Source organism: Antechinus flavipes, chromosome 6 (genome assembly GCF_016432865.1).
Source record: "Antechinus flavipes isolate AdamAnt ecotype Samford, QLD, Australia chromosome 6, AdamAnt_v2, whole genome shotgun sequence".
In the NCBI taxonomy this organism is placed as follows: Eukaryota; Metazoa; Chordata; class Mammalia; order Dasyuromorphia; family Dasyuridae; genus Antechinus; species Antechinus flavipes.
This window is the reverse complement of record NC_067403.1, coordinates 263,297,897-263,323,608: the sequence shown is the minus strand read 5'-3', so window position 1 is coordinate 263,323,608 and position 25,712 is coordinate 263,297,897. Positions and strand designations below refer to the sequence as shown.

At 58.3% G+C, this 25,712-nt stretch overlaps 1 protein-coding gene across 1 annotated transcript in view; it reads left to right on the top strand.

Annotated features, from left to right (window-relative positions):
- The first annotated feature begins 1,547 nt into the window (after positions 1–1,547).
- Positions 1,548–25,712, top strand: part of MUC2 (mucin 2, oligomeric mucus/gel-forming) — a 40,933-nt gene continuing 16,768 nt past the window's right edge. Inside the window, 29 exon segments of the mRNA XM_051967100.1 lie at positions 1,548–1,639; positions 3,864–4,128; positions 6,122–6,236; positions 6,515–6,605; positions 6,715–6,821; positions 7,365–7,578; positions 9,336–9,461; positions 9,967–10,084; positions 10,209–10,347; positions 12,007–12,117; positions 12,729–12,798; positions 13,040–13,177; positions 13,279–13,443; positions 14,138–14,232; positions 14,592–14,718; positions 15,387–15,642; positions 15,999–16,051; positions 16,588–16,688; positions 17,129–17,280; positions 17,880–18,018; positions 18,281–18,391; positions 18,802–18,981; positions 19,513–19,752; positions 20,500–20,656; positions 20,870–21,001; positions 21,322–21,469; positions 22,801–22,844; positions 23,453–23,662; positions 24,156–25,712. Of these exon segments, the coding sequence (XP_051823060.1) occupies positions 1,564–1,639; positions 3,864–4,128; positions 6,122–6,236; positions 6,515–6,605; positions 6,715–6,821; positions 7,365–7,578; positions 9,336–9,461; positions 9,967–10,084; positions 10,209–10,347; positions 12,007–12,117; positions 12,729–12,798; positions 13,040–13,177; positions 13,279–13,443; positions 14,138–14,232; positions 14,592–14,718; positions 15,387–15,642; positions 15,999–16,051; positions 16,588–16,688; positions 17,129–17,280; positions 17,880–18,018; positions 18,281–18,391; positions 18,802–18,981; positions 19,513–19,752; positions 20,500–20,656; positions 20,870–21,001; positions 21,322–21,469; positions 22,801–22,844; positions 23,453–23,662; positions 24,156–25,712 (5,437 nt within the window). The 5' untranslated portion in view covers positions 1,548–1,563.

Genomic DNA, 25,712 nt, shown 5'->3' with positions numbered 1-25,712 from the left:
TCCCCATTTCCCTAGAAGAGGTGCAGAATTCCCCCACCCAGGGAGCTGGGCACGGAAGCCTCGGGCTGAGCAGCAGATCCTTGGGGCGCCCGCTCCGACTCTGTGGGAGCCTCCTTAGCTCCCTGCCTCCAGGCGAGGTCCGTGACAGGCAGGAAATTGAGAGCCAAGAGGAGGGAGATGAGGGCCAGGAAGTGGCCGTCTCATTGGGGCCTCGTTGCCCTGCATTATCCCATCATCCCAACGGCCCTGGGAGGAAGGTCCCAGGGACAGGGCGGGAAATGGGCCCAGAAAGGGGAGCTTGCTGGCCCCAAGTCTGGGCCTGGCTGGTCAGCGGCACGTGCCGTGCTTGAGCCCCAGAGTCCCAGGTCAGTCCGGGATTACTCCATCTCTGGCCTGGAAGCCCTGGAAGTCGGGCCTGCTTGGGAGCCGGGGTCTGAGGGCTTGGGGGGCCGGCCTCACATCACATTCAGGCCTCTCCCTGACACTGATTATTGTCCATGATCTGTGTGAGCCAGGCAAGCCGTGTCCCTCCTCCTGGTTCCGGGTGGTGGGATGAGGGAGGCTTTGGCTGAAGAGTTTTCTTCACCTTGAGGTCTCCCGACTGTCAGAGAAAGCTCAGGATGAGTCTGGGCCCGACTCTAGGCTGGCTGCCCCCAAGGGGGGACATCCTTGACATGCCTGTGAATCCTGCGCCCTGGCGGGCAGCCGCGTCCCCGAGCTGGGATCTTTGCCCACTGATCACAGGTAATTCTGGAGGGGTCAGAGGGGAGAGGCCAGAAGGCCCCCACACACCCACACAAACCTGCGGGTCTGGGCAGTGACAGGAGGGCCCTGCCTGCCCCCCCTTCACCCACATTGTCCGAGAAGACAAAGGCCCAAGACTGTTTGACCTGATCACGGGAGGATTGTCCATCAGCCTGGACAGAGGGGTGGGGCAATCACCAGGATCCTCTCCAAGAGAAGAGGAGGCAGAGAGGGGCTCCGAAGGCCCCCGGGCCGGGGGGTGGGTGGGCATGTGACAGTTGGGGCTACGGAGAGGCTGGGCCAGAGGCCGCCCCTTTGGGGTCTCAGTGGGAGCTGATGGGTGATGGCCCCAGGTGGCGTTAGCCGAGGGACGCTCCTGTTCCGACCAGGAGGAGCCGGACAGAGCCAAGGTGCCCGACTTCCTTCAGGGGCCCTGCCCAGGTCATTGTGGCACCAGCTGCGTGCCCGCTAGTTGCTGGGAGGAGAGGGGCAGGTTCTCCTTGGGTGTGTGCTGGAATTGGAGCAATTGGGCCCACGGCGTTCTGCAGAATGACTTGGTTTACCGAGAGCTGTAAAAGATGATTGCCTGATAACTGAATCAATATTTCCCCACCGTGGCCCAGGAGAGCCAAGCGAGCACCTGAGCCAGGGGCTGTGCTGCTGTTTGCTTGTTAATCTGGCAAATGTTACACCCATTCCTGACCCCTCCTCTTCCCCTTCCCCTCCCTCCGAGGTGACACCTGGCCGACCAGCAGCCTGCATATAAAGCCCCTGCCCCTCCACGAGCCCGTCCTCCAACGAGTCGTCCAGCGAGCCGCCATGGGGCTGAGCCTTGCCAGTCTCCTGGCAGTCTGGCTGGCTCTGTGCTCAGTGGGGACAGCGGACCTTCAGAAAGGTAAGGCCTCCAAGGGCGCCGGAGGGTCCCACGGCAAGGGAAGCCGAGCCACAGCCGCCCACCGAGAGGCGAGAGAGCCGGCGCTCTCCTGCGGGGGGCTGCGGCTGGCAGTGCCAGGGCTATGCTCGCTGCCCCAGCCACCCCTGGGCAGCGGGCCGGGCGACGCTTCGGTGCCCTCACGGTCCTTTGGCCCGCGGTCATCGCCACCTTGGAGAGCTGCATGAGTCGGGAGCGGGGGAGGGCAGAGGGGAAGGGGGCAGTCACGCCCAGAAAAGGCGAGATGTAGCCCGAAGGGGTGTCCCCCTTCCCTCCAGGGCCTCGGGCCCAACACTCACCTCGTGACCTGTCAGCTTCTCCATCAGAAATGGGGCAGGGGCAGCAGCCACGAGGAGTTGGGGGCAGCTGGTCCTCTGGGAAGCACAGCCGAGGGAGAAGACGAGGCAGGAGCAGTGGAAAGCTTAAAATGACGATGGAGACCAAGTCGGGGGCTTCCCTTCTGTCCTTGCTCAGTGGAGCTCAGGGGATCCCCAGCTAAGGCTCCCACGAGGTGCCCCAGAGCCGCAGGGACATTCAGGGCTGACCAGAGGAAGCACCAATACGTGGTGGGGGGTGAGCCGACCAGAGGCTCCCGTCCCCTCCTCCTGCCCCAAGCCCATGGAGGCTGCCTCAGAAAAGTGGCAGGACCGCGGCGAGGTCCTTGGGGGCGAGCAGCCCCATCCCCATCACATGCTGAAGGGGGGTTGGACCAGGTCTCCACTAAGGGACTACTTCACTGTTAGGTCCTGGGGTCTTAAAACCCAGCCAGAGGGCGGTGGGGGTGGTGGGTTCAGCCATGGTCAGCATTCTGTGACCATCCCCCGGTGACGCGCCAGCTGCCAGTCCTGCCCGCTGCGGAGGCGAGAGGTGGTCTAGGGCCCTGCTGCCAGTCCTGCTCGATCAGAGGCACCGCTGGCTCCCCCGTGGCCCCAGCACGTCCTGCTGGACCCTGAAGCCCGTGGCCTTCAAAGAGCCAAGTCCCACTTGTGGCTGAGCTTGTGTGGGGACCCCAGCAAAGGCTCCTGATGAAGCTGACTCTAAATCCTGGTCCTTCCGTGAGCCTGGGAGACCCCTCTCTCTGGCTCCCATTCCCTCCTTATAAAATTAAGGGGTGTGGGGGGCTAGAGCAGACAGCCTTAAGTCTCTTACGGCTCTGACCTCGGGCTCAGGCCCCTCATGGCCTCTCCTCTGCCAATGAGGAGGGGAGTGGGATGGCAGGACTGGTGGGGACCCTGCTGGGTGCCCGGCAGTTAGCAGGGCAGTGACTTTGGCAGAAGGGCTCCCGTTTGCCTGCTGCCCCAGGCTTCCGCCACCTGACTGGGGGCAGCAGCAGTGCATAGACCAGGGAACTGGGGGAGTGAGGGGGGCTGACATGCTGGAAACTCCCCAGGAGTCTCTTCTTAAGGGGAGCTGAACAAGCTCAGTGTGGAGACAGGCTGGCGGGTCACTGCTTTTTTCATGCTCATTTATAAGCCATTTGTTGGGACCTCTGTTCTGGCAGAGATGGTCTGAGACCCCGAGGCAGGCAGGTCGGGGGCCCCCAGCTGAGACCCTGAGGCAGGCAGGTCTGAGGGCCCCCAGCTGAGACCCTAATGCAGGCAGGTCTGAGGGTCCCTGGCTGAGACCCCGAGGCAGGCAAGTTGGGGGGCCCCCAGTGAGACCCCAATGCAGGCAGGTCTGAGGGCCCCCGGCTGAGACCCCAAGGCAGGAGGTCGGGGGACCCCCAGCTGAGACCCTGATGCAGGCAGGTCGGGGGGCCCCCAGTGAGACCCCGATGCAGGCAGGTCGGAGGGCCCCCAGTGAGACCCTGAGGCAGGCAGGTCAGGGGGCCCCCAGTTGCCATTGGCTTTTCAGCCTGAACTGGGGATCCTCCCTGCTGGCTGGGAGCAGGGATGGGGGGCCTCAGGGCCCTATTTGGATTGCTCCCTTCCTGCGGGAAGCACAGGCCTTTGGGGGCCACAGAACGTGCCCTGTGCTTCAGACCCTGCCGCCTGACAGGTCACTTTGGAACTCCCTTGCCCTTCCTCGGGGAACCCCAGCATTTGTTGTCGCCCTTCAGGGCTCCCTCAGACTCTGGCTTTCAGGGTGGCCACGGACACACCTGCGGGGCAGTGACCGGCCCGGGGCCCTCTGAGGACCCTCCTGCTCACGGCCTCGCACTGACTCCAAGCCTCTCTCCTCACCGCAGGCAGGAGCCTCAACCACGGCCATGACGTCTGCAGCACTTGGGGCAACAATCACTACAAGACCTTCGACGGGGACGTCTATCAGTTCCCCGGCCTCTGTGACTACAACTTCGCCTCGGACTGCCGCGACACGTACAAGGAGTTTGCCGTCCACGTCCAGAGGGGCCTGAGCCGGGCTGGCCACCCCCAGATCACCTACGTCCTGGTCACAATCAAGGATGTCACCATCTACCTCACCCATCAGCTGGTGGTCGTGAATGGGGCCATGTGAGTCATGGGCGGGGACGGGGCGGAGGGAGTCGGGATGCTCAGCTCCTGGTCCCCCATATCCGGCCTGAGGCCGCACCAGCACCTGGGGCCCGTGGGCATGAGGACCCGCCCCTGGCCCTGGCCTCTGGAAGTGACCTTGTGCTGCTGGCCAGCGCCTCCATCCTCTCCCTCTGCATCTGGGGGGGGGGGACACAGCTCCCAAAGCCGGGCCCTGTCCCAGGCCAGGATGAGCAGGTCCTGGGTTCTTTAGATGGCAGAGCGGCAAATGGAGCCTCCGGAAGGAGGCTGGACAAGCCGGCACAGCCTGGTGGCAGCCGGTTTGGGGAGGGGGTCTATCAGCCTGTCCGTCGGCTGCATCTCTCCTTGCCGAGGCTGGGAGGGGTGTCTTGGCACAAAGTTGGGTCCCCGGCCTGGGGTGGGGGAGGGGGCTCAGGAGTAGGTGAAGAAGAGGGTCGGGGCTGAGCCAGTGCCGGGACTCTGCCGCTGCTCTGGGACCTGGCCTGGGCCAGGGCTGTTTGCAAAGGACCAAGGGCTGGGTGTAATTCGCCCCCGGGGGTTAAAGTTACCTAGGAAGTGTCCCGCTTAGAGGGACAAAGGAGCAGAGGACGGGCCCCCCTCCTCGCTGGGATTGTTCTCACTCCTTTGTTCCCGAGACAAAGACTTGAATGCGACCCGTTGGGCTGGTTGGCTGGAGGAGGAGTCTCTTTCCTAGGATTTCACTGCCTTGCCTCTCCTTGCCTCCCCCTCGGGGCCCTGGGCACCTGTGCTGGGGTCTGTCCCAAGGGGGCCGTCGTCTGGCCCCGGCAGCTGCCAGCCCCAGCTCCCGGGCCCCCTTTCCATCTCCAGCCGGGGCATGGCCCCAGAGCCGCGGGCAGGGCTCAGGGACTGGGGCCGGCGCTTTCCAGAACGATCGGTCTCCTCTGACGCTCGTCCTTGCCGTCCTTAGCCAAAAAGGCCGAGCTTTCTGATGGAGGAGTCAAGTCCCAGCCAATGGGGGGAGGGGGTGGGATGGCCAGGATGGGAAAAGGAAAGGACCCCCCTTACCCTGCACCCGCTCCAGGTGTTGGTAGTGGGGGCGTGGTCGGGACAGTGGAAGCTCGGGCTCAGTCCGAGGTTCAGAGCACAGAGATGAGCAGGTCCGAGGGGCAGCTCTCCCATTGCCCAGAGCCAAGAGCATGGAGGTGCCTGAGGGAGCCAGGGCCCAGAGAAAAGCAACAGCAAAGGACAGAATGGAGCCCTGGGAACCTGGCTCTGCCCTGTCCTGTTTCCCAAAGATCTTGGGCTATCCTGGCTGAGTTTCCCCAAGCCTTGGGCTTAGTGGCAGACACAGACACACAGACACAGACACACAGACACACACATACACACACACACACACACACAGAGGGAGAAAGAGAGAGAAAGACAGAGACACAGAGAGAGAGAGAGAGAAGAGAGAGAGAGAGAGAGAGAGAGAAGAGAGAGAGAGAGAGAGAGAGAGAGACAGAGAGAGAGAGAGAGAGAGAGAGAGAGAGAGACAGAGAGAGAGAGAGACAGAGAGAGAGAGACAGAGAGAGAGAGACAGAGAGAGAGACAGAGAGAGACAGAGAGAGAGAGAGAGAGAGAGACAGAGAGACAGAGAGACAGAGACAGAGAGATCAGGATAAAGTGTTGGGATGGGGAGCACAGCAGGCTAAAGGTTGGGAGGCACTCAAAAGGCTGGAGAGGAAGTTGGAGGGCTTGTGGCCCCAGTGAGAGCTCAGTGAAGGGGAGGAACAGCAGACTTTCCCCTTGGCGATGGGAGAGCAGCATCTCCCCCGAGGCAGTAACTGGTTAGTTCCCCAGCTGGTGAGTCTCCAAGCTCAGCAGCCCAGAGCACGGCCTTCGCCGTGGCCCCCCAGCTCCTGGGAGGTGCCGGGGTCCTGGCCACGGGTGGGGGCCCCGAGTCTCTGGGAGCTCCTGGGGCTCAGTCCCGATCCGGCGTGATGCCTTCTCGCTTGCTCTCCTGCAGAGTCCGGGTGCCCTACTACAGCTCTGGGCTCCTCATCGAGAAGAACGACGTCTACACCAAGATTTACGCCCGAACGGGCTTTGCCCTCATGTGGAACCTCCAGGATTCCCTCATGGTGAGTGCACTCCCTCTGGTCTCCTCCAGCCCTGCCCCAGGGTGCCCAGGACAGGTGGTGCCTCCGAGCACTGCAGGAGAGCGGGAGGGGACCCGGAACATGGCACTGGGGCCTGGAGAGAGGGAGGTTCCTGCGGGGTGGGGGGCGTCCCCCTCACTCTTCCTGAGGAGGAGACCCTGTGGCCCAGCCTGCCCCAGCCAGCTGGGCCTCCTTTGTGAGCTGCCGGTCTCAACGCCTCCCTCCTTCCCCCCTCCTGCTCTCCCCTTTGCTCTGCTCAGCTGGAGCTGGATGGCAAGTTCCGCAATCACACCTGTGGACTCTGCGGGGACTACAATGGCCAGCGGACGTACTCCGAGTTCAGCGACCAGGGTAGGTGGCCCCTCTCCCACCCAGTGGCTTGGCAGGGCAGGAGGGGGAGGGAGGGTCTGTTTTGGAGCTGAGGACCCAGCTACACGTGGCACTGTGCTCTCTCCTCCAGGAATTACCTTCAGCCCCATTGAATTTGGGAACATGCAGAAGATTAACAAGCCAGATGTTGTGTGTGAGGACCCAGAAGAGAAGGCCCCCAAATCCTGCTCAGAACATGTAAGCAATTCCTAGCAGAGGAGTCTGGGAGTCGGGACTCCCCCAAGGCCAAGATGTGAGCAGAGGAGGGGGCAAATGTTTAACAACCAGCTCTCCAAAAGAAAAAAAAAAACTGTGGATGAGTCTATATAATTATCTTGTTCACTTCCTGAAATCTAGTTGAACACCAAAGTCCTGATTTAGGGTGTTTGCCGATTTCTGATTGTAAATGCTCATATTGAAAATTTAACAATAGGCTGTGGGGAGCTGGTTGGATATGTCTCAAGTACACCTCTGGGTGTTTCCCTCCTCTCTTCCTTCCTTCCTTCCTTCCTTTTTCCTTCCTCGCTTGCTTCCTCCCTCCTTCCCTCCCTTCTTTCCTTCCTTCCCTCCTTCCTTCCTGTTCCTCCATCTTCTACAAAACACCCAAAGAGGAATAGCTGAAGGCTTTAACTCTGAGGTGGACGTAGCCTGCTGAAGGCTCTGCCTCGGTAGGACCAGGAAGGTGTTAGGGGCAGCTTGGGGAGGGTCTCATGGGTGTGACCCTCGCCCCTTTCCCTGCAGCGAGCCCGGTGTGAGGAGATCCTGATGTCAGCAGCCTTTGAGGACTGCCAGGCTAAGGTGCCGGTGGAGATGTACATCCAGGCCTGCATGCAGGACCTGTGTCAGTGTGAGAAGGACTCCTCCTTCTGCCTCTGCAGCACCATCTCAGAGTTTTCCCGGCAGTGCTCACACGCCGGAGGCCGGCCTCGGTCCTGGAGGACTGATGCATTCTGCCGTAAGTGCTCTTGGAGGGCCAGGGCTGGGGAGCACGGGCTGGCAGAGGTGGGGAGCATAGGATGACTGAGGTGGGAAGCACAGGCTGGCAGAGGTGGGGAGCACAGACTTGCTGAAGTGGGGAGCACAGGCTGGCAAAGGTGAGGAGCACAGGCTGGCCGAGGTGGGGAGCACAGGCTTGCTGAGGTGGGGACCACAGGCTTGCTGAAGTGGGGAGCATAGGCTGGCAGAGGTGGGGAGCACGGGCTGGCCGAGGTGGGGAGCACAGGCTGGCAGAGGTGAGGAGCACAGGCTGGCCGAGGTGGGGAGCACAGTCTTGCTGAGGTGGGGAGCACAGGCTTGCTGAAGTGGGGAGCATAGGCTGGCAGAGGTGGGGAGCACAGGCTTGCTGAGGTGGGGAACATAGGCTGGCAGAGGTGGGGAGCACAGGCTTGCTGAGGTGAGGAGCATAGGCTGGCCGAGGTGGGGAGCACAGGCTTGCTGAGGTGGGGAGCATAGGCTGGCAGAGGTGAGGAGCACAGGCTGGCCGAGGTGGGGAGCTCTCTGTTCCCTGGGAAGGGTCTTCATGTCTCAGACGGTTAAACTCCTCTTTCTGACCCACAACTCCCCTTTGGGTCCCGAAGAGCTGCCAGAGTGATAGAAAGAGCTGGCAGTAAAGTTGTGGGATGGGACTACTCTACCTTTTCCAGTTGTCCCAAATTTGACTCAGACACCCCATGGATCTGGGGCCCAGCAGCTTCCCTTGTGGCTCAGTTGGACCCTTCCCTTCATTTCTGCCCTGCTGGGGTTTTGGGTCCCTTTGCTCTCTCCCCACCCAGATCCCTGCCCCCACAGGACTGGCAGAGAAGGTTCTTTGCAGAGGGTCGAGGGTGACCCCCCCCCCCCCCGCCCCTTGCTGCTCTCAGGAATGCTCCTTGACCCTGGCCGCTCCCTAAATATCAATTTCCCTCCTTCCCAGTGGGAAGAATGATGACTATTCTTTTCCTCCCTCTCTCCTTTGTCTCTGGAGGGCAGCTTAAAGCTCCAAGCTGGGTCTGGGGCGGGGGGTGTGCGCCTAGAACTGGCCCCCAGAGAAGCTGATACCTCTGGGGGAAGCACGAGAAAGGGACCGGAATGGGCAGATGGGAATTGTAGCCCTGATTTTGGCCTCCTTAGAGGCAACGTTCCCTGGTATTCCTTTGTTTGTGCCTGCGTAAATCGGGCCATTTCCTTAACCAGTCAGGTTTTACGGGGAGGGCCTCAGTGGGTAATCTAGGGCAGTTTGGGTGAATTCCCAGGGGAGGGAGGCTTGGAGCTGTCCATGGTCCCGTGGGTGGGCAGCCAGTGGGCCAGGTGGGGGGAGTCTCCAGGGCTATAGGGGACGGGCTTGCTAAAGGCCTTGGAGGGCCAGCAGAAAAGGGTTCTGGAGAAGAGGCGGGCCTGTGGCCGGAGCATTTTCCCCAGTCTGAGAGCTAGCTAGTATTCTCGTCCGGAGCTCATGCTCCTCCTCACTTTGGTCTCATCCGCATCACCCCAACCGGCTGAGGGGGCCGTCCCAGACAAGGCTGGAGCTTCAGGGGAGATGCCAAAGTCCCAGGCCCCAGATGAGGCTAGGGCTCAGCTAGAGAGACCTGAACACCACGCCAGCAAGGGGTTCTTCCCTTGGCGTAGTCCAGGCTGGCTCTTGTGCTTCAGGAGCCCGTCATACCCAGAAAGCCCCCCGAGAACACATCCACAGAATTTTCCACACTCATTAGTCCTGGTCTCTGTGTATTCCAGCTAAGACCTGTCCTGGTAACATGGTCTACCTGGAGAGTGGCTCCCCCTGCATGGACACCTGCTCCCACCTGGAGGTTAGCAACCTCTGTGAAGAACACTACATGGATGGCTGCTTCTGCCCTGAAGGTAAGCAGCCCCGGTGAGTGGGCTCCCAGTACCCGGCCTTAGCTCCTTCACACTTGTCCTACTTGGAGGAGGCTGCATGGAAGACCTGGCCCATGTTTGTTAGGAGAGTTCCTTCCAGGTCTATCCACACTGCTCCGAGAAGCAAAGCCCAAGTCCAGAGGACAGGCGGGAGGGACACTAAACTGACCCTTTCCTCGAGCGCCCACTTGTTCAAAAGAGAGAGCAATGACTCACCTTCAGCAGTCTCTTACATGTGGGCATTCGACTTGCCAATCCTGGACAACCAGAGATAGGAGGGATGGATGTTCCTTTGCCCCATTCCCTGAAACCTGGAGTGTACAGAACCAGAGCTGGATGCTAGAGCTGGTGGTGCCGGAACAGCACGGGGCCCAGGCCCAGAGGCTGGCTCTCTCTCAGCAGCCCCCAGGGGCAGGGTCTCCAGCAGAAGGGCCTCCTGCCTGCTGGAGGCTTCAGGCTCAGCTTAGTCCTCTTCCCCCTTTCCCAGGCACTGTGTATGATGACATCACGGGCAAAGGCTGTATCCAGGTGAGCCAGTGCAGCTGCAAACTACATGGACATCTCTATGCTCCCGGGAAGCAGATCACTGGCAACTGTGAGGAATGGTGAGTACAATGGTGGGCTGCTCTTCCCGGGCTTGTTCCCTGGCCTCAGAGGTCGGAGGCAGAGGGAGTCCAAGGCTGTGGGTTGGACGGGCTGCTGACTCCTTTCTGCTGTCTGTCCACACAGTGTCTGTAATGCTGGCCGGTGGGTGTGCAAAGACCTGCCCTGTCCTGGCATGTGTGCCTTGGAAGGTGGATCCCACATCACCACTTTTGATGGGAAGAAATATACTTTTCATGGAGACTGCTACTACATTCTGGCCAAGGTACTGAAGGAGTTCCCTGGTCTGGGATGGTCTTGTGGCAAGTGGAGCTTTGAAGGAGTACTTTGAACACTCCATCCTTGCTCAGGGACTTGAGAGATCCTTTAGGGGGCTGCCCACCTTTCCAGTTGCTCAGACCCTCAGGCATCCACTTTAGAATACTGGGAGTTGACAAGGTTAGGGTCCCCCCACCTCGAGCCACTGTAAGTCTCAGGGATCCTTCAGAGTGAGTCATGGGGTTCCTGAGACTGGGGCTCTGGGGTAGTACACAGCATCTTCCTTTCTCAATGTCTTTGGGCAGGTGTTTGGGTCACAATTAACCGGACTAATAATGTGAGGTCAATGAGAGAACATATGTAAAGCACTTTTTAAGCCATACAGTGCTACATAAAGACTAGCTATCTTCCTCATTTTTAATCATTCAACCATCCATCCAGCCATCAGTCCGAATATCTATCCATCCATCCATCCATCCATCTGTCCATCCATCCCTCCATCCATCCATCTGTTCATCCATCCATCCATCCCTCCATCCATCCATCTGTTCATCCATCCATCCATCCCTCCATCCATCCATCTGTTCATCCATCCATCCATCCATCCACCCATCCCTCCATCCATCCATCTGTCCATCCATCCATCCAGTGAAACTTTGATGAGGGACCCATTGGGTCCAAAGCCTTATCAGGCACCGAGGCACCACAGAGCTTAGAGGAGACATGCTGTGGCTCTTAAGCACACCATGAGGTGCCATGGAGCTCAGACTACTGGATCTGGAACACTGAAGTCAGGACTTTCAAACCCTGCCTTAGATACTTATTAATTGTATGACTTTGGGCAAGCTAACTCCTGTCTCCTTCAGTTCCTTTAAGTGCAAACTAAGTATAATAATAGCATCTACTTCCCAGGGTTGTTGCAAGGCTCAAAAGAGATAATACTTGTAAAAGTACTTAGCATGGTGCTGGTTATTCAATAGGCAGTGAACAGATGCTTTTGCCCTCTCCCCTTCTCTTTCCTATAAGAGCAGTTGGGAAGCCATGCCTTGGGCTTTATTGCTCCTCATCTTCCACACCTGGGACACATCAATGCCCTCTGGGGACTCCTGTAACAATGGTCAAAGTTGATCTTTCCTCTCTGTCTATTCAAAAATCCCAGAGAGAAAAGTGCAATTGCACTTCACTGGCAGAAAAATGCTCTTTTTTTGTCAGAAGCCTCCAGGAGCTCCCAGTTCTCCAGCCACATTCTAAGATTTCTGCTTGTTATCCCTTGCCCATCACAGCGTGGCACTGACTCTCCTTATAAAACTTCCTCCACACGCATTAGATTCTAGCTGAACAGGAAGATTCTATCCCAGAATCCCTTGCATCACCCCACCTCTCTACCTTTGCTCAGGCTGTTCTTCCTCCCTGTATGGTCACTTGCTGAATTCTTACCCATTTTTGAAGATGTTCTTGCCTCTCTTGGGAGCACTGATCATGGCTTGTTGTGTTGGAGTCTTAGTCCTGTATGATCAAGAACTCCACTAAGGCAGGGACCCAGTCTTAGCCAAACTTCGGATCTTTCGGTGGGTCAGAACCAGGGAGAGAGCACATCTTGGGTCCATCCAGAGGTTCTTGTGGCACCCACCCTCAGGATCATTCTCTTCTCACGTCTTTTCTGCAGGGTGACAGCAATGACTCCTATGCTCTCCTGGGAGAGCTGGCCCCTTGTGGCTCCACAGAGAAGCAGACCTGCTTGAAGACGGTTGTGCTGCTGACTGACAAGAAGAAAAATGTGAGTGTCCTTCTCTGGCCCTGCCTCACCCCCCCTGTTCTCCTGGCTGGCTTCCCTCAAGTTACCTCCCAGGGGCCGAGGCTCAGCCTCTCAGTGACCGTTACGGGAGCTTGGTGGGGACGCAGTTCAGATAGGGCAGGAACGTCTTTAGTACAGCAGGATCTCGTCAGTGCCACATGGCCTATAAAACCTCTGGAAGTGTTTAATTAGGGTGCTCTCTGTCCTGGAGGAAGTACGGCTACCAGGGTTTGGGCAATCATCTGGGACGGGTGTGCCCACGGGCGATGTGGCAGGCTTTCATGTGGCCAGCCTTCCACCTGAACTCAGTTTTCAGGATGCCCATGCGTTAGGCTGCCTGTGGGCACTGCCTGGCGGGCCGGGTCTATGCAGCTCTCCAAACGCCTCAGAGCCGAGGGCTCAACTTATTGAATTGTCCCCAGTCCCAGGCTGTCCTCTTTCCAGCAGACCTTCTCATGTTTATTCCTCCTCCAAGACCCCGGAGGAAGTGCCCCTGAAACAGGCCCGAGACTGGCCACCCCCCTTCCCCTGGGGCTGCTTATGGTGAATGGGGGGTTCTTGGGATTTGACCGACGCCTCTGCTTTTCTGGCAGATTGTGGCATTCAAGTCTGATGGCAGCGTGCTGCTGAATGAGTTGGAAGTCCACCTGCCACACGTGACTGGTGAGCACGGCTGCTGAAGGCTGGGGGGGGGTCTACATTCTCCTTGCCTAGCCAAGTGTGGCAGCAGGGCAGGCAGACGGGCAGGGAAGGGAGGGAAGGACAGCAGGCAGGAACACTGAGGCCAGGGGAGAGAACCCAGGAGCAGGACTCAGCCCGAGTCTCCAGCGTGAGGTCGGTGCCTTCTTCCCTGCGGTTCACCGCCTCTGCAAGAGTGACCCTTGTCTTCCTCTTTGACTTGCAGCGAGCTTCTCCATCTTCCAGCCCTCCTCCTATCACCTCATCGTGCACACAGCCTACGGCCTGAAGATGCAGATCCAGCTGGTGCCCGTCATGCAGCTGTTCATGACCATGGACCAGGCTTTCCAGGGCAAAGTTCAAGGTGAGGGCCGGGGGCCCCCTCTGTAGTCTGCCCCAACCTGGGTTTGGAGTCTTCCCTGCTGGATTGCCCACTGCCCCTTTGCTTCCTTTCCCTCTGCTCAGGTCTCTGTGGAAACTTCAATGGAATGGAAAGCGATGACTTCAAGACGGCGGGAGGTCTCATCGAAGCCACTGGCTCTGGCTTTGCTAACACCTGGAAGGCCCAGTCCAGCTGCCACGACAAACTCGACTGGCTCGATGACCCCTGCTCTCTCAGCATTGAAAACGGTGAGATTGGCTGCTCCTGCCCCTCCTCTCCTCCAGCTTCTTCACCGTTGCAGCTGCAAAGCCTATGGGCCCTGCTCGGTTTGGCAAGGGGTTTATCAGGGGAAGTGGGGGGCACGTTTTCCATTCGAAATTAAGACCTGAGGTCTGCCATCGGCTTCCTTGGGCACATGTGGGACCATCCCAGAGGAGGCTCTGCCAGGGAACACAAGGACTCAGGGCGACCAGTGCAGCGAGCTTCCTGGGCCACAGTATGGGGAGGAGCATGGACTGGTCCCATGGACCTTTCCTTCTCCTGCAGGAGATGCACCCGAAACAGTCCCTTCTTGGCTCTCTAGCAGCCCTTGCCCCCGCATATACTTACACAGTCGCACACACTTTCACACTCATGTAAACTTTCACAAATACTCTTCCTCCCTCTTTCCTCTTCCTTTCCGCCTCCCTCTCCCTCCTCCCATTTCTGAAGATGAGTGGGCAAGGTCATTGCTGCAGGAAGCTGTCAGGGACCCGAGCCAATTTGAGAAGGATTATCCCAGGGTGGGCCGGTCCCTACCCTTGTTCTGTTCTAGCTTGGAGCCAGGATCTGACAGCCGTGCTGACCCAGTAGCAGAACCCCTGGGCCCCCTTGGGAGGAGGGGGGTCTCTCTGGGAACCTGAGAAATGTAACCCCCCCCTCCACCCCTCTCCTCCCTCTCAGCCAATTATGCGGAGCACTGGTGCTCGCTGCTGAAGAAGACAGAAACTCCCTTTGCCAAGTGTCACTCAGTCGTGGATCCCGTGGAATATTACAAGGTGAGAGATCCGGGTTCAGAGACCGCTGCCCGTGGCTCCCTCTGTTCAAGGAAGGGGCTCCCCCTAGTGGATCTCGGAGCTCCCTGGGGCTTGCCTCTCTGGAGCTGCAGCCTGAGTGGATGGGAGGGGCTCTGTCCGAGGTGCTGAGGCAGGCGGTTTCAGAGAGCTCCTCCCTGCAGGGAAGGCCACCCGTCTGTCGGCCCATTTGGGGTTCTAGGGTTGTCTTGAGCCAAGGCTGCTCCGTACCCACAGGGAACTGAAGCCTGGTAGGAAGGGAAAGGAGAAGGGGTCACTGCTTCTAGCCCTTGCTCCCCCTCCCTCCGGGGGTCCCTAATCCTTGCTTTTTTTTGTGATCTTAGAGATGCAAATATGACACCTGCAACTGTCAGAACAACGAGGACTGCCTGTGTGCTGCTCTCTCCTCCTATGCCAGAGCCTGCTCTGCCAAAGGGGTCATGCTGTGGGGCTGGCGGGAGCGAGTCTGTAGTAAGTGCTCAGTCCCGGCACCACGCACCGGACATGCTGGCAGCCGAGGGCTCCCTGGGGAGCCGGGCTCCATCGTGGCTGCGGCCGTTGGGCTCAGTCCCCGGGGATGGGGGCGGGAAGACGCTCGGGAGCGCCCCAGGAAGCCCAGGGCCACCTGCTCTTGGGCAAACTTTCATGTTGCCTTGCTGGGCTGGCTAAAGATGGCCTGGGAAGCAAACTAGCCCAGGTGGAGTCGGAGTAGCCCTGCAGATATAATGGCCAGAGAGGCAGCCCACGGGCTGTTTCAGCGTCACTCTGGGGAAAGCAGGGAGGTAGCCAGCGGCGGTGGGAAATGGGAGGCAGGCTTCGGTTCCCCGTCAGAGCCCCGAGTGCTGGCCCGGCCCCACCCTGTGGCTTCCCGCCAGCATGGTGCTCCCTGACGGGGAGGCTGGCGCTATGGGACACGGGGATGTGGCCCCTGGGACGAGCAGGGAAGGCCCGGGCCGCTCTCCGAGCGCAGCCTCTGTGGGGAAGAGTGCCGAAAAGCCCGGGGGCGTCCTGGGGAGCTCTTGCTTTGCCAGATGCAGATGTTGGGCAGAGGCAGGGGACTGACCGCTCTGCCTGGCTTAGGCTGGAGGCCGGCAGCAATCGCTTTCGGGATCGCTCATCGCTTTCCCATTTTCCCACAGACAAGGACATCACATCCTGCCCCAACTCGCAGATTTTCCTGTACAACCTGACCACCTGCCAGCAGACCTGCCGCTCGCTCTCGGAGGCTGACAAGCACTGCCTCAGAGGCTTCGCCCCCGTGGATGGCTGCGGCTGTCCCGACCACACCTACATGGACGAGAAGGGGCGCTGTGTGCCCCTGTCGAAATGCTCCTGCTACCACCGAGGCTTGTACCTGGAAGCGGGGGAAGTGGTCCTGAAGCAGGATGAGCGCTGGTGGGTGCCCCGCGGGGCTCGGCTCAGGCCGCATTCCCCTGGGGTGGGGCTGTGAGGGGCTCCGCTGTGGAGACGGAAGGAAGGGGATCTGAGCGGCGGCCATTGGACGGGGGTCTGACGGGGGGAGGCTGCAGGGGGGAGAGAGAGCCCCTCTACGTTGCTCTGCCGCACCAGCATATCTTGGTTTTGAACTGTAAGAGCCACTGTAGCGAGTGCCTCGAGCAGGGCTGGAGTCAGGGGCAGATTGAGGGGCCCTGCTGGGGAGAAGCTGAGGCGCCAACCGCTTTCTCTGGCCTGGGGGTACAGAAGGGGGGCTGCTTTTATCTGCTTTGCCCATGGTTCCTTTTTCTTTCCAGTGTTTGTCGCAATGGGAGGCTGCACTGCATTCAAGTGAAGCTTATTGGTCAGAGTAAGTGACCCTCAACTTGGGGAAGTGATTGGGCTCCCCTGGCTGCTCATGCTTCCTCTTCTCTCTGGGGCCCCTGAGGCCATCCTGCTCATGCCTGTGCCCTGGTGCCCTTGTGCCCAACCTGCCCTCTGGTTGTCCCTCTCCTCTCTGGGAGCCTGGGGGCCTTCGTTCTTATGTTTGGTGCCCTGGTGCCCTCATGCCCAACCTGCCCTCTGGTTGTCCCTCTCCTCTCTGGGAGCCTGGGGGCCTTCGTTCTTATGTTTGGTGCCCTGGTGCCCTCATGCCCAACCTGCCCTTTGGTTGTCCCTCTCATCTCTAGGAGCCTGGGGGCCTTCCTTCTTATGTTTGGTGCCTGGTGCCCTCATGCCCAACCTGCCCTCTGGTTGTCCCTCTCCTCTCTGGGAGCCTTCCTTCTTATGCCCTTGTGCCCATATGTCTCCCTGCTCACACCTCCGGCCCTCTGGCTCTCCTCTTCCTCTCTGTGCCCTCTGACTCTCGAGGCTGGTTCCATCTGATGAGTTCTCTCCCCATGACAGGCTGTGTTGCCCCCAAGATCCACGTAGACTGTGACAACCTGACGGCCTTGACCATGCAGAAACCCCACCCCATCAGCTGCCAGAGCCTGGCCAGTGGCTACGTGAGTTGACTTCCTCTTGTGACACTGGCCTTTTTCTTCTTTGTTTGGCTTTTCTCACTCCTTGAACCAGCTCTTGTCTGCTTTTGCTGGTCTTGGTGGAGGCTGGAGGCCCAGACTGGGTGGTGGGGAGGGGGCAACTCCCCGGGGGTCCTGGGCTGCCAGGAGCCTCAGTGTTGACATGTGGAATGTGTGGCTGACAGAGACCTTCATGGGGTCCACATGCTCCCCCACCCCACGGTGGCGTGCTCCTCAGTCCCTATCCAGAGCCAGATCTTATTGGCCAGTCCTCCCAAGAGGCCCCTGGGCTCTTGGAGCTTGGTGATGCGCATCAGAGCTGGTATTTTGTGGGTCTGCCCTCTCCTGGAGCTGGGGGCCTGGGCTCAGCTTGGTGGTCTTCCTGAAGGGGGCTGTCACTCAGGCTGCCTTTGTCTCTCCCCTAGTACCAGACTGAATGTGTCAGCGGCTGCGTGTGCCCCCCTGGGCTGATAGACGATGGCCAGGGTGGCTGCGTCACGGAGGAGGAGTGCCCCTGTGTCCACAACAAAGAGCTCTATTCACCTGGACAGAAGATCACTGTGGACTGTAACACATGGTGAGAGAGCCAGGGCTCCGGCCCTCAGGTCCCTGCCTTAGAGACTCTGCTCACAGCCTGGGAGTGGGCCGGAGTCAGGACCTCCCGCTGGGAGGAAGGAGGAGCCCCCCAGTCCTGATCCCACTGGGAGGAGAGAGGAGCCCCCCCCAGACCTGCTTTTGCTGGGAGGAAGGAGGAGCCCCCTGTTCCTGCTCCTGTTGCCTCCCCTTCTCCTGGGTCAGGCCCCAGCCTCCTCTCCTCACTGCCTTTCCCCCGGGGCTCAGTATTATTATTATTATTATTATATTAGCCCAAGGCAGGCTCCTAGGAGCGGCTCCCCTCTCAGGCCGGGGTGGAGCGGTCTTGCTCTCTGGTGGAGGCTCCCATGCCCTCCCACCTGCCCACGGGAAGGCCCCTCGGGCTGCACCCAGGCTTCCTGTAGAGTTGGAGGGATACCAGGTGTGAACTCTGCCGATGGCTGGCGGGGTGACCTTGGACAGGGCCTCTTTCCCGAGAGGAAACAGAGAGGGGCCCTGGAAATGGGGGCTCCCGGCGGCTCCTCCCTCCAGCCGACGCTCGGACCGGCCCCCAGACCCCTGAAGCCTCTTCTCCCCCCCCAGCACATGCCGCAGAGGGAGCTGGGCGTGCACCAAGTCCAAGTGCCACGGCACGTGCTCAATCTACGGGAGCGGCCATTACATCACCTTTGATGGGAAATACTATGACTTCGATGGACACTGCTCCTATGTGGCAGCCCAGGTGAGGTCAGGAGGCAGGACCAGGCAGACGGAGACAGGCCAACAAGCACCCATTAAGCCCCTGCTGTATATGGTGTGGGGGGGTGCAAACAGAAAGAAGGGGTTGTTGCCCCCCCCCCCCCCGGAGTGTAGTCTGCTCCCATGCCAAGCCCATTTAACCAGCTGAGAAGCCCCCGGCCCGGGCAGTGCCCGCGGCCACCCAGCTGGGATCCTCGCGGGGGCAGCTTCCACTCACACACCCTCCTGCCTTCCTCCGTCTCCAGGATTACTGTGGCCAGAAAAACTCTCAGGGGTCCTTCAGCATCATCACAGAAAACGTGCCCTGCGGGACCACGGGGGTGACCTGCTCCAAAGCCATCAAGATCTTCCTGGGAGTGAGTGCTCGGCTCTGGTGCAGAAGGGGGGCTGGCCCTGGTGGTTCTGTCCACTAGGGGGTGCTGTGCGTGCATATGTGTGTGTGTGTGTGTGTGTGTGTGTGTGTGTGTGTGAATGTCTGTGAGTGAGTGTGTGTGTGTGTGTGAGTGTGTGTGTGTATGTGTGTGAGTGTGAGTGTGTGTGTGTGTGTGAGTGTGTGAGTGTGAGTAAATGTGTATGTGAGTGTGAGTGGGTGAGTGAGTGTGTGTGTATGTGAGTGTGAGTGTGTGTATGTGTGTGTGAGAGTGTGAGTGTGTGTATGTGTGTGAGTTTGAGTGTGTGAGTGTGAGTGTGTGTGAGTGTGTGTGAGTGAGTGCCCGGGGGAAGGAGGGGAGCCCCCGCTGAGAGCCCTTCCTGTTGGTGCCCGCAGAGAACCGAGCTCAAGCTGGAGGAGAAGCACCGCTGGGTGATTCACCGCGACGTGGGCGAGCACGTCTCCTACACCACGCGGGAGGTGGGTCAGTACCTGGTCATCGAGGCCAGCAACGGCATCATCGTCATCTGGGACAAGAGGACGACCATCTTCATCAAGCTCGCGCCGACATTCAAGGTGAGAGTTCCGAGCCCAGCTGAGCCCCTTCCTCTCGGGAAGGCAATCGGGGGAGCTGGCTGTCGCAGGTGGGAGGTATAGGGGGAGGGGGGAGAAGGGGTCTTGCATCTGAGAAGCTCCAGTTTGGGACGATGGGCACCCTATGCTGCCATCTTTTTTAAGAATTTAATTTAATTTTTTATTATTATAAGTTTTTATTGACAGAACCCATGCCTGGGTAATTTTTTACACCATTATCTCTTGCACTTATTTCTGTTCCGACTTTTCCCCTCCCTCCCTCCTCCCCTCCCCCCATGGCAGGCAGTCTCATACATGTTAAATATGCCACCGTATATCCTAGATACAACATATGTGCGCAGCACCTGGGAAGGGGAATAACCTGGGAAGAAAAGCAAAAATCCTATGCTGCCGTGTTAGACTGTCGGCCACAAAAGGAGAGCCCGGCCTTTCCAGCCCGGCGGGGGGCACGTGGCCCGAGGCCACCTTGGCTCTCTCTCCCGAGAACCGAGGCGACGCGGATTTCCTTTCCAGGGCACCGTGTGCGGGCTGTGTGGCAACTTCGATGACCGTTCCAGCAATGACTTCACCACGAGGGATCACATGATTGTCACCAGCCCTCTGGACTTTGGGAACAGCTGGAAGGAAGCCCACACCTGCCCAGATGTGGATAAGACCTATGAACCATGTGCCGTGAACCCCCACCGCCAGTCCTGGGCAGAGAAACAGTGCAGCATTCTGAAGAGCCAAGTGTTCAGCGTCTGTCACAGCAAGGTTGGTGGGCAGTCCTGGGAGGGGGCCGTCGCCCCATTTCCCAGGGGGGTGGCCAAAGGGAGCCGCCCTCACCGACGGGGACGTGGCTGCCCCATCGCCTCTATCCCGGGGCTGACTTAGTCCGAGGGGAGCTTGTCCAGAGCCGAGGCCGTCAGAGACCAGGGGACCTTCTGGGAAGGACCAGAGGCATCGGGTTTAAGGTGTAGAGGGCAGGGGCCAGGCCTGGAGATTCTAGCACCAAGGACAGTGAGCTCTGTTCCCCATGAGCAGACCTTTAATGCTGAATTGGTAAGGGACAGACAGTCACCCTGAGGGGCTCTTGGTGGCCATGCTTGACTGCCCTGGGAGAGGAGAGCATGGGCCAGGTTGGGGTCAGAGAAATGTTCCCGGTCCCCTTGGTGGCTCTTCTGACTGCTCAGACTCTGGGGGAATGCTCTGGAGGCAGCATTCCAGTCTTCCAGCTGGAGCTTACCAGTGTGTGTGTGAGTGTGCGAGTGTGAGTGTGTGTGTGTGTGTGAGAGAGAGTGTGTGTGTGTGTGACAGAGATAGATAAAGAAAGAAATGGGGGGGATGGAGGGAGAAAGAGAGAGACAGACCCCCTCCCCCCATAGACAGAAAGAGATAAAGAGATACAAGAGACAGAGCCATAAATGACAGAGGGCAGATGGAGGAGGGGCCTTGGCAGCCCCTGAGGGCAGCCCGGGTCCCTGGGCTCTGGAGGGACACTCAGGCGGGTTTCCCCGACAGGTGGACCCCACTCCTTTCTACGACGCCTGCGTCCATGACTCCTGTTCCTGTGACACGGGAGGGGACTGTGAATGCTTCTGTTCCGCCGTGGCCTCCTACGCCCAGGAGTGCACCAAGGAAGGGGCTTGTGTCTTTTGGAGGACCCCCGACCTGTGCCGTGAGTGACCGCTCCTGGGGGTGGGGACCGCTCCGGGGGGGGGCGGGGTTGAGTGAAGGAGCAGGCACGTCACGTGGGGTGGGGGCAGGGTCCGCTTGCTTCTCCCCTCCCCTTCTCCCAGCTTCCGTGGGATCACGGGTCTCCCTTTGCTGCGGTTCCCTCGCGGAGCAGCAGGTCCGTGACCAGCTCCTGTCTCCCTCCGCTCCCTTCCAGCGATATTCTGTGACTACTACAACCCTCCCGACGAGTGTGAATGGCACTACGAGCCCTGCGGGAACCGGAGCTTTGAGACCTGCCGCACCATCAACAACATCCATTCCAACATCTCGGTGTCCTACCTGGAAGGTAAGGCCCCCTCCCGGCCCGAGGGCTGGATCCCGGGGCCGCAGGGAGGGGCCGTTGCATCCCTCCTTCCCATTCCCCCTCCTCTTCCGCCTGGGCTGGGAGGGCAGAAAGCCGGCGCAGACCCTGCTCAGTGAGGGAGCTCTTCAGCTCCTCCTGCGCCCAGGAGCAATGTCCAGCCACGGGAAGTCTTGGGAAGACGGCAGCTTGGAAGTGACCCAACCCCCGCAGGGTGGCCCTCAGGCAATGCTAGTTCGGGAATGGGTACGGGGGGAGCTGTGCCAGCTACAGACCCGCCTCCCTCTGCCCTCTGTCACCCGCAGGCTGCTATCCCAGATGCCCTCCAGAAAAGCCCATCTTTGATGAAGACAAGAAAAAGTGTGTGCCAGCTGACCAGTGCGGCTGCTACGTGAATGATGACCGCTATGAAGTCGGGGAGAAGATCCCCACAGATGACGTTTGCCTGTCTTGGTAAGTGAGCTTCCGGGACCTGTTGGGCCTCCACGCTCTTCGTGGAGGTCCATCCTGGGGGAAAAATCAGCCTCCCCCACCTGCTCCGTCACTCCCTCGCCATCTTCCCCCCTTTCTCCCGGCTGTTTCCTGAAATCTGAGAAAAGGGCTATCTGTTCTCAGGGGTAGATGGATCGAAGCTTGTTGTTTCCTTGCCCCCCCCCCCCTTTTTAAAACTAAACTTGCTTCCCAATGCAGAGCATGGGAGTGGGGGTGGGCAGCAAGGGCGAACCCATCGACCAAAGCTCTGGAAGGGCAGTAGAAATGGCGCCCACCCTGCCATGTGGCTCTTACCCGATCAGTGACTCCATCATTCCATTCCAATCCAATCAACATCTATGAGGCACCTACTCCGTTCCAGGCACTATGCCAAGTACTGAGGGGGTGGAGGGGGGCAATTAACATTTGCCCTCCAAGGACTCATGCTCTAGTGAAAGGAGGGAAGTACCACACACAAGGAGGCAGGAGAGCGGGGGTGGGAGACGAGAGCAATGGCGGCACCTCGTTCCTTGCAGCTGAAACCAGGTGGGGCAGCAGATACAAAGTGTGGGCAAAGTGACAGTCCAGTTCCTGCCCTCTATAAAGGAAGGTGGTTCCCCCTCCAGTCTCCAATCAGAAGGAAGAGGGGGATGGGCTGGGGGAGCAGGTGTCAATCAAAGCTTGAGTTAGTTTTGAGGCGATGAGCTTGATATGGGAAGAGCATCTTATTCCGTGGAGGTGGAGCCAGCAGCCGCCAAGTGGAGGTTGAGAGCACGGGGGAGGACTCTATGTTTAAGGTGTGAGACCAAGGGCTTTAGAAGCGCTACAGCAAGATACAAATACCCATTTTTGGTTTAGCCATTTCATTTTAGCTACTCAAGGAGAAAATGTTTTCATATCCCACCATTTAAAGAGCTGCTCCCCAACACCTCCCGAGGGGGGATCTTACAATGATCAGTTATTATTAACTTAGTGTGAAATAGACCAGATTATCAGATTTGTGGAATGAGAGCTGTAGGGGTGGGGACAGAAGGGGAGTGCTGGAACTTGGGCACTTGGGTGAAGGCAGGTCTGGGGAGAAGGCTGGAATGGAGGCTTTGCATAGCTGGAGGGAAAAATGAGCATCTTGGCAGGGAATGGAAGGAGAGTGCCAGGAGATGGGTGAGGGGTGAGAAAGGAGAAGGCCGGACACAGTGGGAAACCTCCCCCACTCTGGTGCCCCGGAGAATCCCAGCCTTCTGGCATAAACCCGAGGCAGCTGGCGCACATGGGTCCTGGTGCCTGGACTCTGAATCCTTCTGCTTTCTTTGCAGTACTTGCGAATCATCTTCCAACGTCTCCTGTAAGGAGGAGATAGGTAATGTGCTCTTCCATCTTTCCACGGGGACGTTACTGACAGTAGGCTGAATGAGTGAATGAATGAAGGAATACCCTGGGAAGGGGCTCCCCCTGCCCCCTGGCACCAGCAGCTAAATGTGTCCATCACAAACTGACGGGACAATGGAAGGTCCCCTTCTCAGAGTTTCTGGGCAGTCCTGGGAGCAGGTTCTAGGCTTCGAGGGCTGCAGCCCTTTGGTAGAGCTTTCTGCTGAGCCCTGGAGAGAACCCGGTCTCAGTCCTGATCCTCAGTCCTGGGCTGGCCACATGGATTGGGTGTGGGGGCTCAGGGAGTCAAAGGGATTGGCCCTGGGAGCCCCCCTCCTCTAAGCTCTTTGCAATCATTCTTTATTTCGGCTCCTCTCCTCCGCTCCCCTCTGGCTCTGAAGCTTTTGCCTGAGCTCTGGCTCTTCTTTTGCTCTGGGAGGATGCAAACCTATGGTCTGCAGGCTCTCAAGGTCTACCCAGTTGGGGGAGGAGAGGAAGAACCTGCTGGGGGGCTTTTGGAGTTGCTGGTGTGTGAATGAAGAGTGTCCTGTAGGGGGCAACCCCTTAATTGGTCCCTTTCTTGCTTTTTGTTCCTCTCAGGCCTGATAATTAACCAGACTCAGAATGGGTCCTTCTGCATCTGGGAGCTGTGTGGTCCCAATGGCACCGTGACCCAATATTTCAACATCTGTAATACGAGCACAACTCCCGCAACCACAGTGATCATGTCAACCACGTCTCTGACGACCAGCTCTCCCACCACCACTCTGCCCACCACCACCTCCACCACCATCACCAGCACCAGGATAGGTACGGTCCCCAGCTCCCACCTGATGGATGGTCTTCGAGAGCAGAACTGTGTCTGCTTTGTCTGGTGACTTCTCGTGGCAGAGAAGGGCCGGGGGCGAGCCTTGAAGGAGGTTGGGGTGGGGGGAGGGCAGGTCTAGCCCAGTGGCAGTGATTCCCCCAGGACTTAGGGGTCACAACTAACTCCTTTGCCTTAGGAGTAAATTAAGTGATGCTGGAACTATGGGTGTGCCAGGAAAAAGACCCGGGATAGAAGCTGGGTTTTAAGAGTCCTTAAGGGGTAGTTGTTCCCATTTGTCTGGTGAAAGACTTTCACTGGATGACCTCTATGGTCCTAGGAGTCTGAGCAATGGAAGGTTAGGAAAGGTTAATTTACTAGGTACGGCAAAGACCCCCGAATACCAAGTGTGGTAGTGCCCCCACTTTGGGCTCTCTTTCCTCCCCCTTCCCCAGCCGGGCACAAATATCAGATAGTGATGTTTATTTTCCTTCCTAGAAATATGCTGTTTTTGGTCTGATTGGATTAATGAGGATAATCCCACTACTGGCACTAATGGTGGTGACTGGGAAAGATTTGATGGGGTATGTAGTGCCCCTGAAAACATCGAGTGCAGGTCAGCTGAGGAACCCCATCTCAGCTGGGATCAGCTTGGCCAGAACATGCAGTGTGATACGTCTTCTGGACTCATCTGTAGAAATGAAGATCAGTTTGGAAATGGACCATTTGGCCTCTGTTATGACTATGAAATCCGGGTCAATTGCTGTCTACCCATGGACCAATGCCCACCAAGCACCACGACACCGTCACGTCCAACAACCACAGTGACAACCACCACTCCAACCACCACGACCACCACTGAGACTCCCACTCCACCAATTATAATCACCTCCACCATCAAGGTCCCCACTACCACTGAGGTCCCCACCACCACTGAAACCACCATCACCATCACCCAGGTCCCCACCACCACCAAGACTCCTACTACCCCCACCACCACTGAGGCCCCCCCCACTCCAACCACGACCACCATCACAGAGACTCCAACCCCAACACCCTGTGAGCCTGTCTGTAACTGGACTGATTGGATTGATTCAGGAAAGCCAAACTTCAACAAACCAGGTGGTGACTTCGAACCAGTTAAAGATATTTGCCAGGATGAAAGCTGGGTAACCAACATCACATGCAGAGCCAGCATGTATCCAGACAAGTCACTGGAAGAACTGGGACAAGTTGTAGTGTGTGATGTTTCAGAGGGACTGGTGTGTAAAAATGAAGATCAGAAGCCAGGAGGAATGATCCCTATGCCTTTCTGTCTCAATTACGAAATCAAGGTTTATTGCTGTGAGCCTTCGGTCCACTGTACCACAACGGTGTCCACAACTGGCACAACAACCACCCCAGAGACACCCACGCCCACGATTGAGACTGCAACTCCAACACCTTCAGCCACCACCCCCCCAGAGACTCCACCACCTTCTACTACCACTACCACCACCACCATCACCACAGAGACCCCAACACCTACGCCTACAACCATCACCACAGAGACCCCAACACCTACATCTACGACCACCACCACAGAGACTCCTACTCCAACACCTTTACCCACTACCACTTCTTCCCCAGAGACTCCACCACCTTCTACCACCACCACCACCGAGACTCCAACACCAACACCTTCTCCAACTACCACAATAACAGAAACTCCAACACCTACACCTATGACCACTACCACAGAGACTCCCACTTCAACACCAAAAATTACCACCCACACCCCAGAGACCCCAACACCCCCTATAATCAGTACCACCACAACCACAGAAACTCCAACATCTACACCTACAACCACCACCACAGAGACTCCCACTTCAACACCAAAATTTACCACCTACACCCCAGAGACCCCAACACCCCCTATAATCAGTACCACCACAACCACAGAAACTCCAACATCTACACCTACAACCACCACCACAGAGACTCCTACTCCAACACCTTTACCCACTACCACTTCTTCCCCAGAGACTCCACCACCTTCTACCACCACCACCA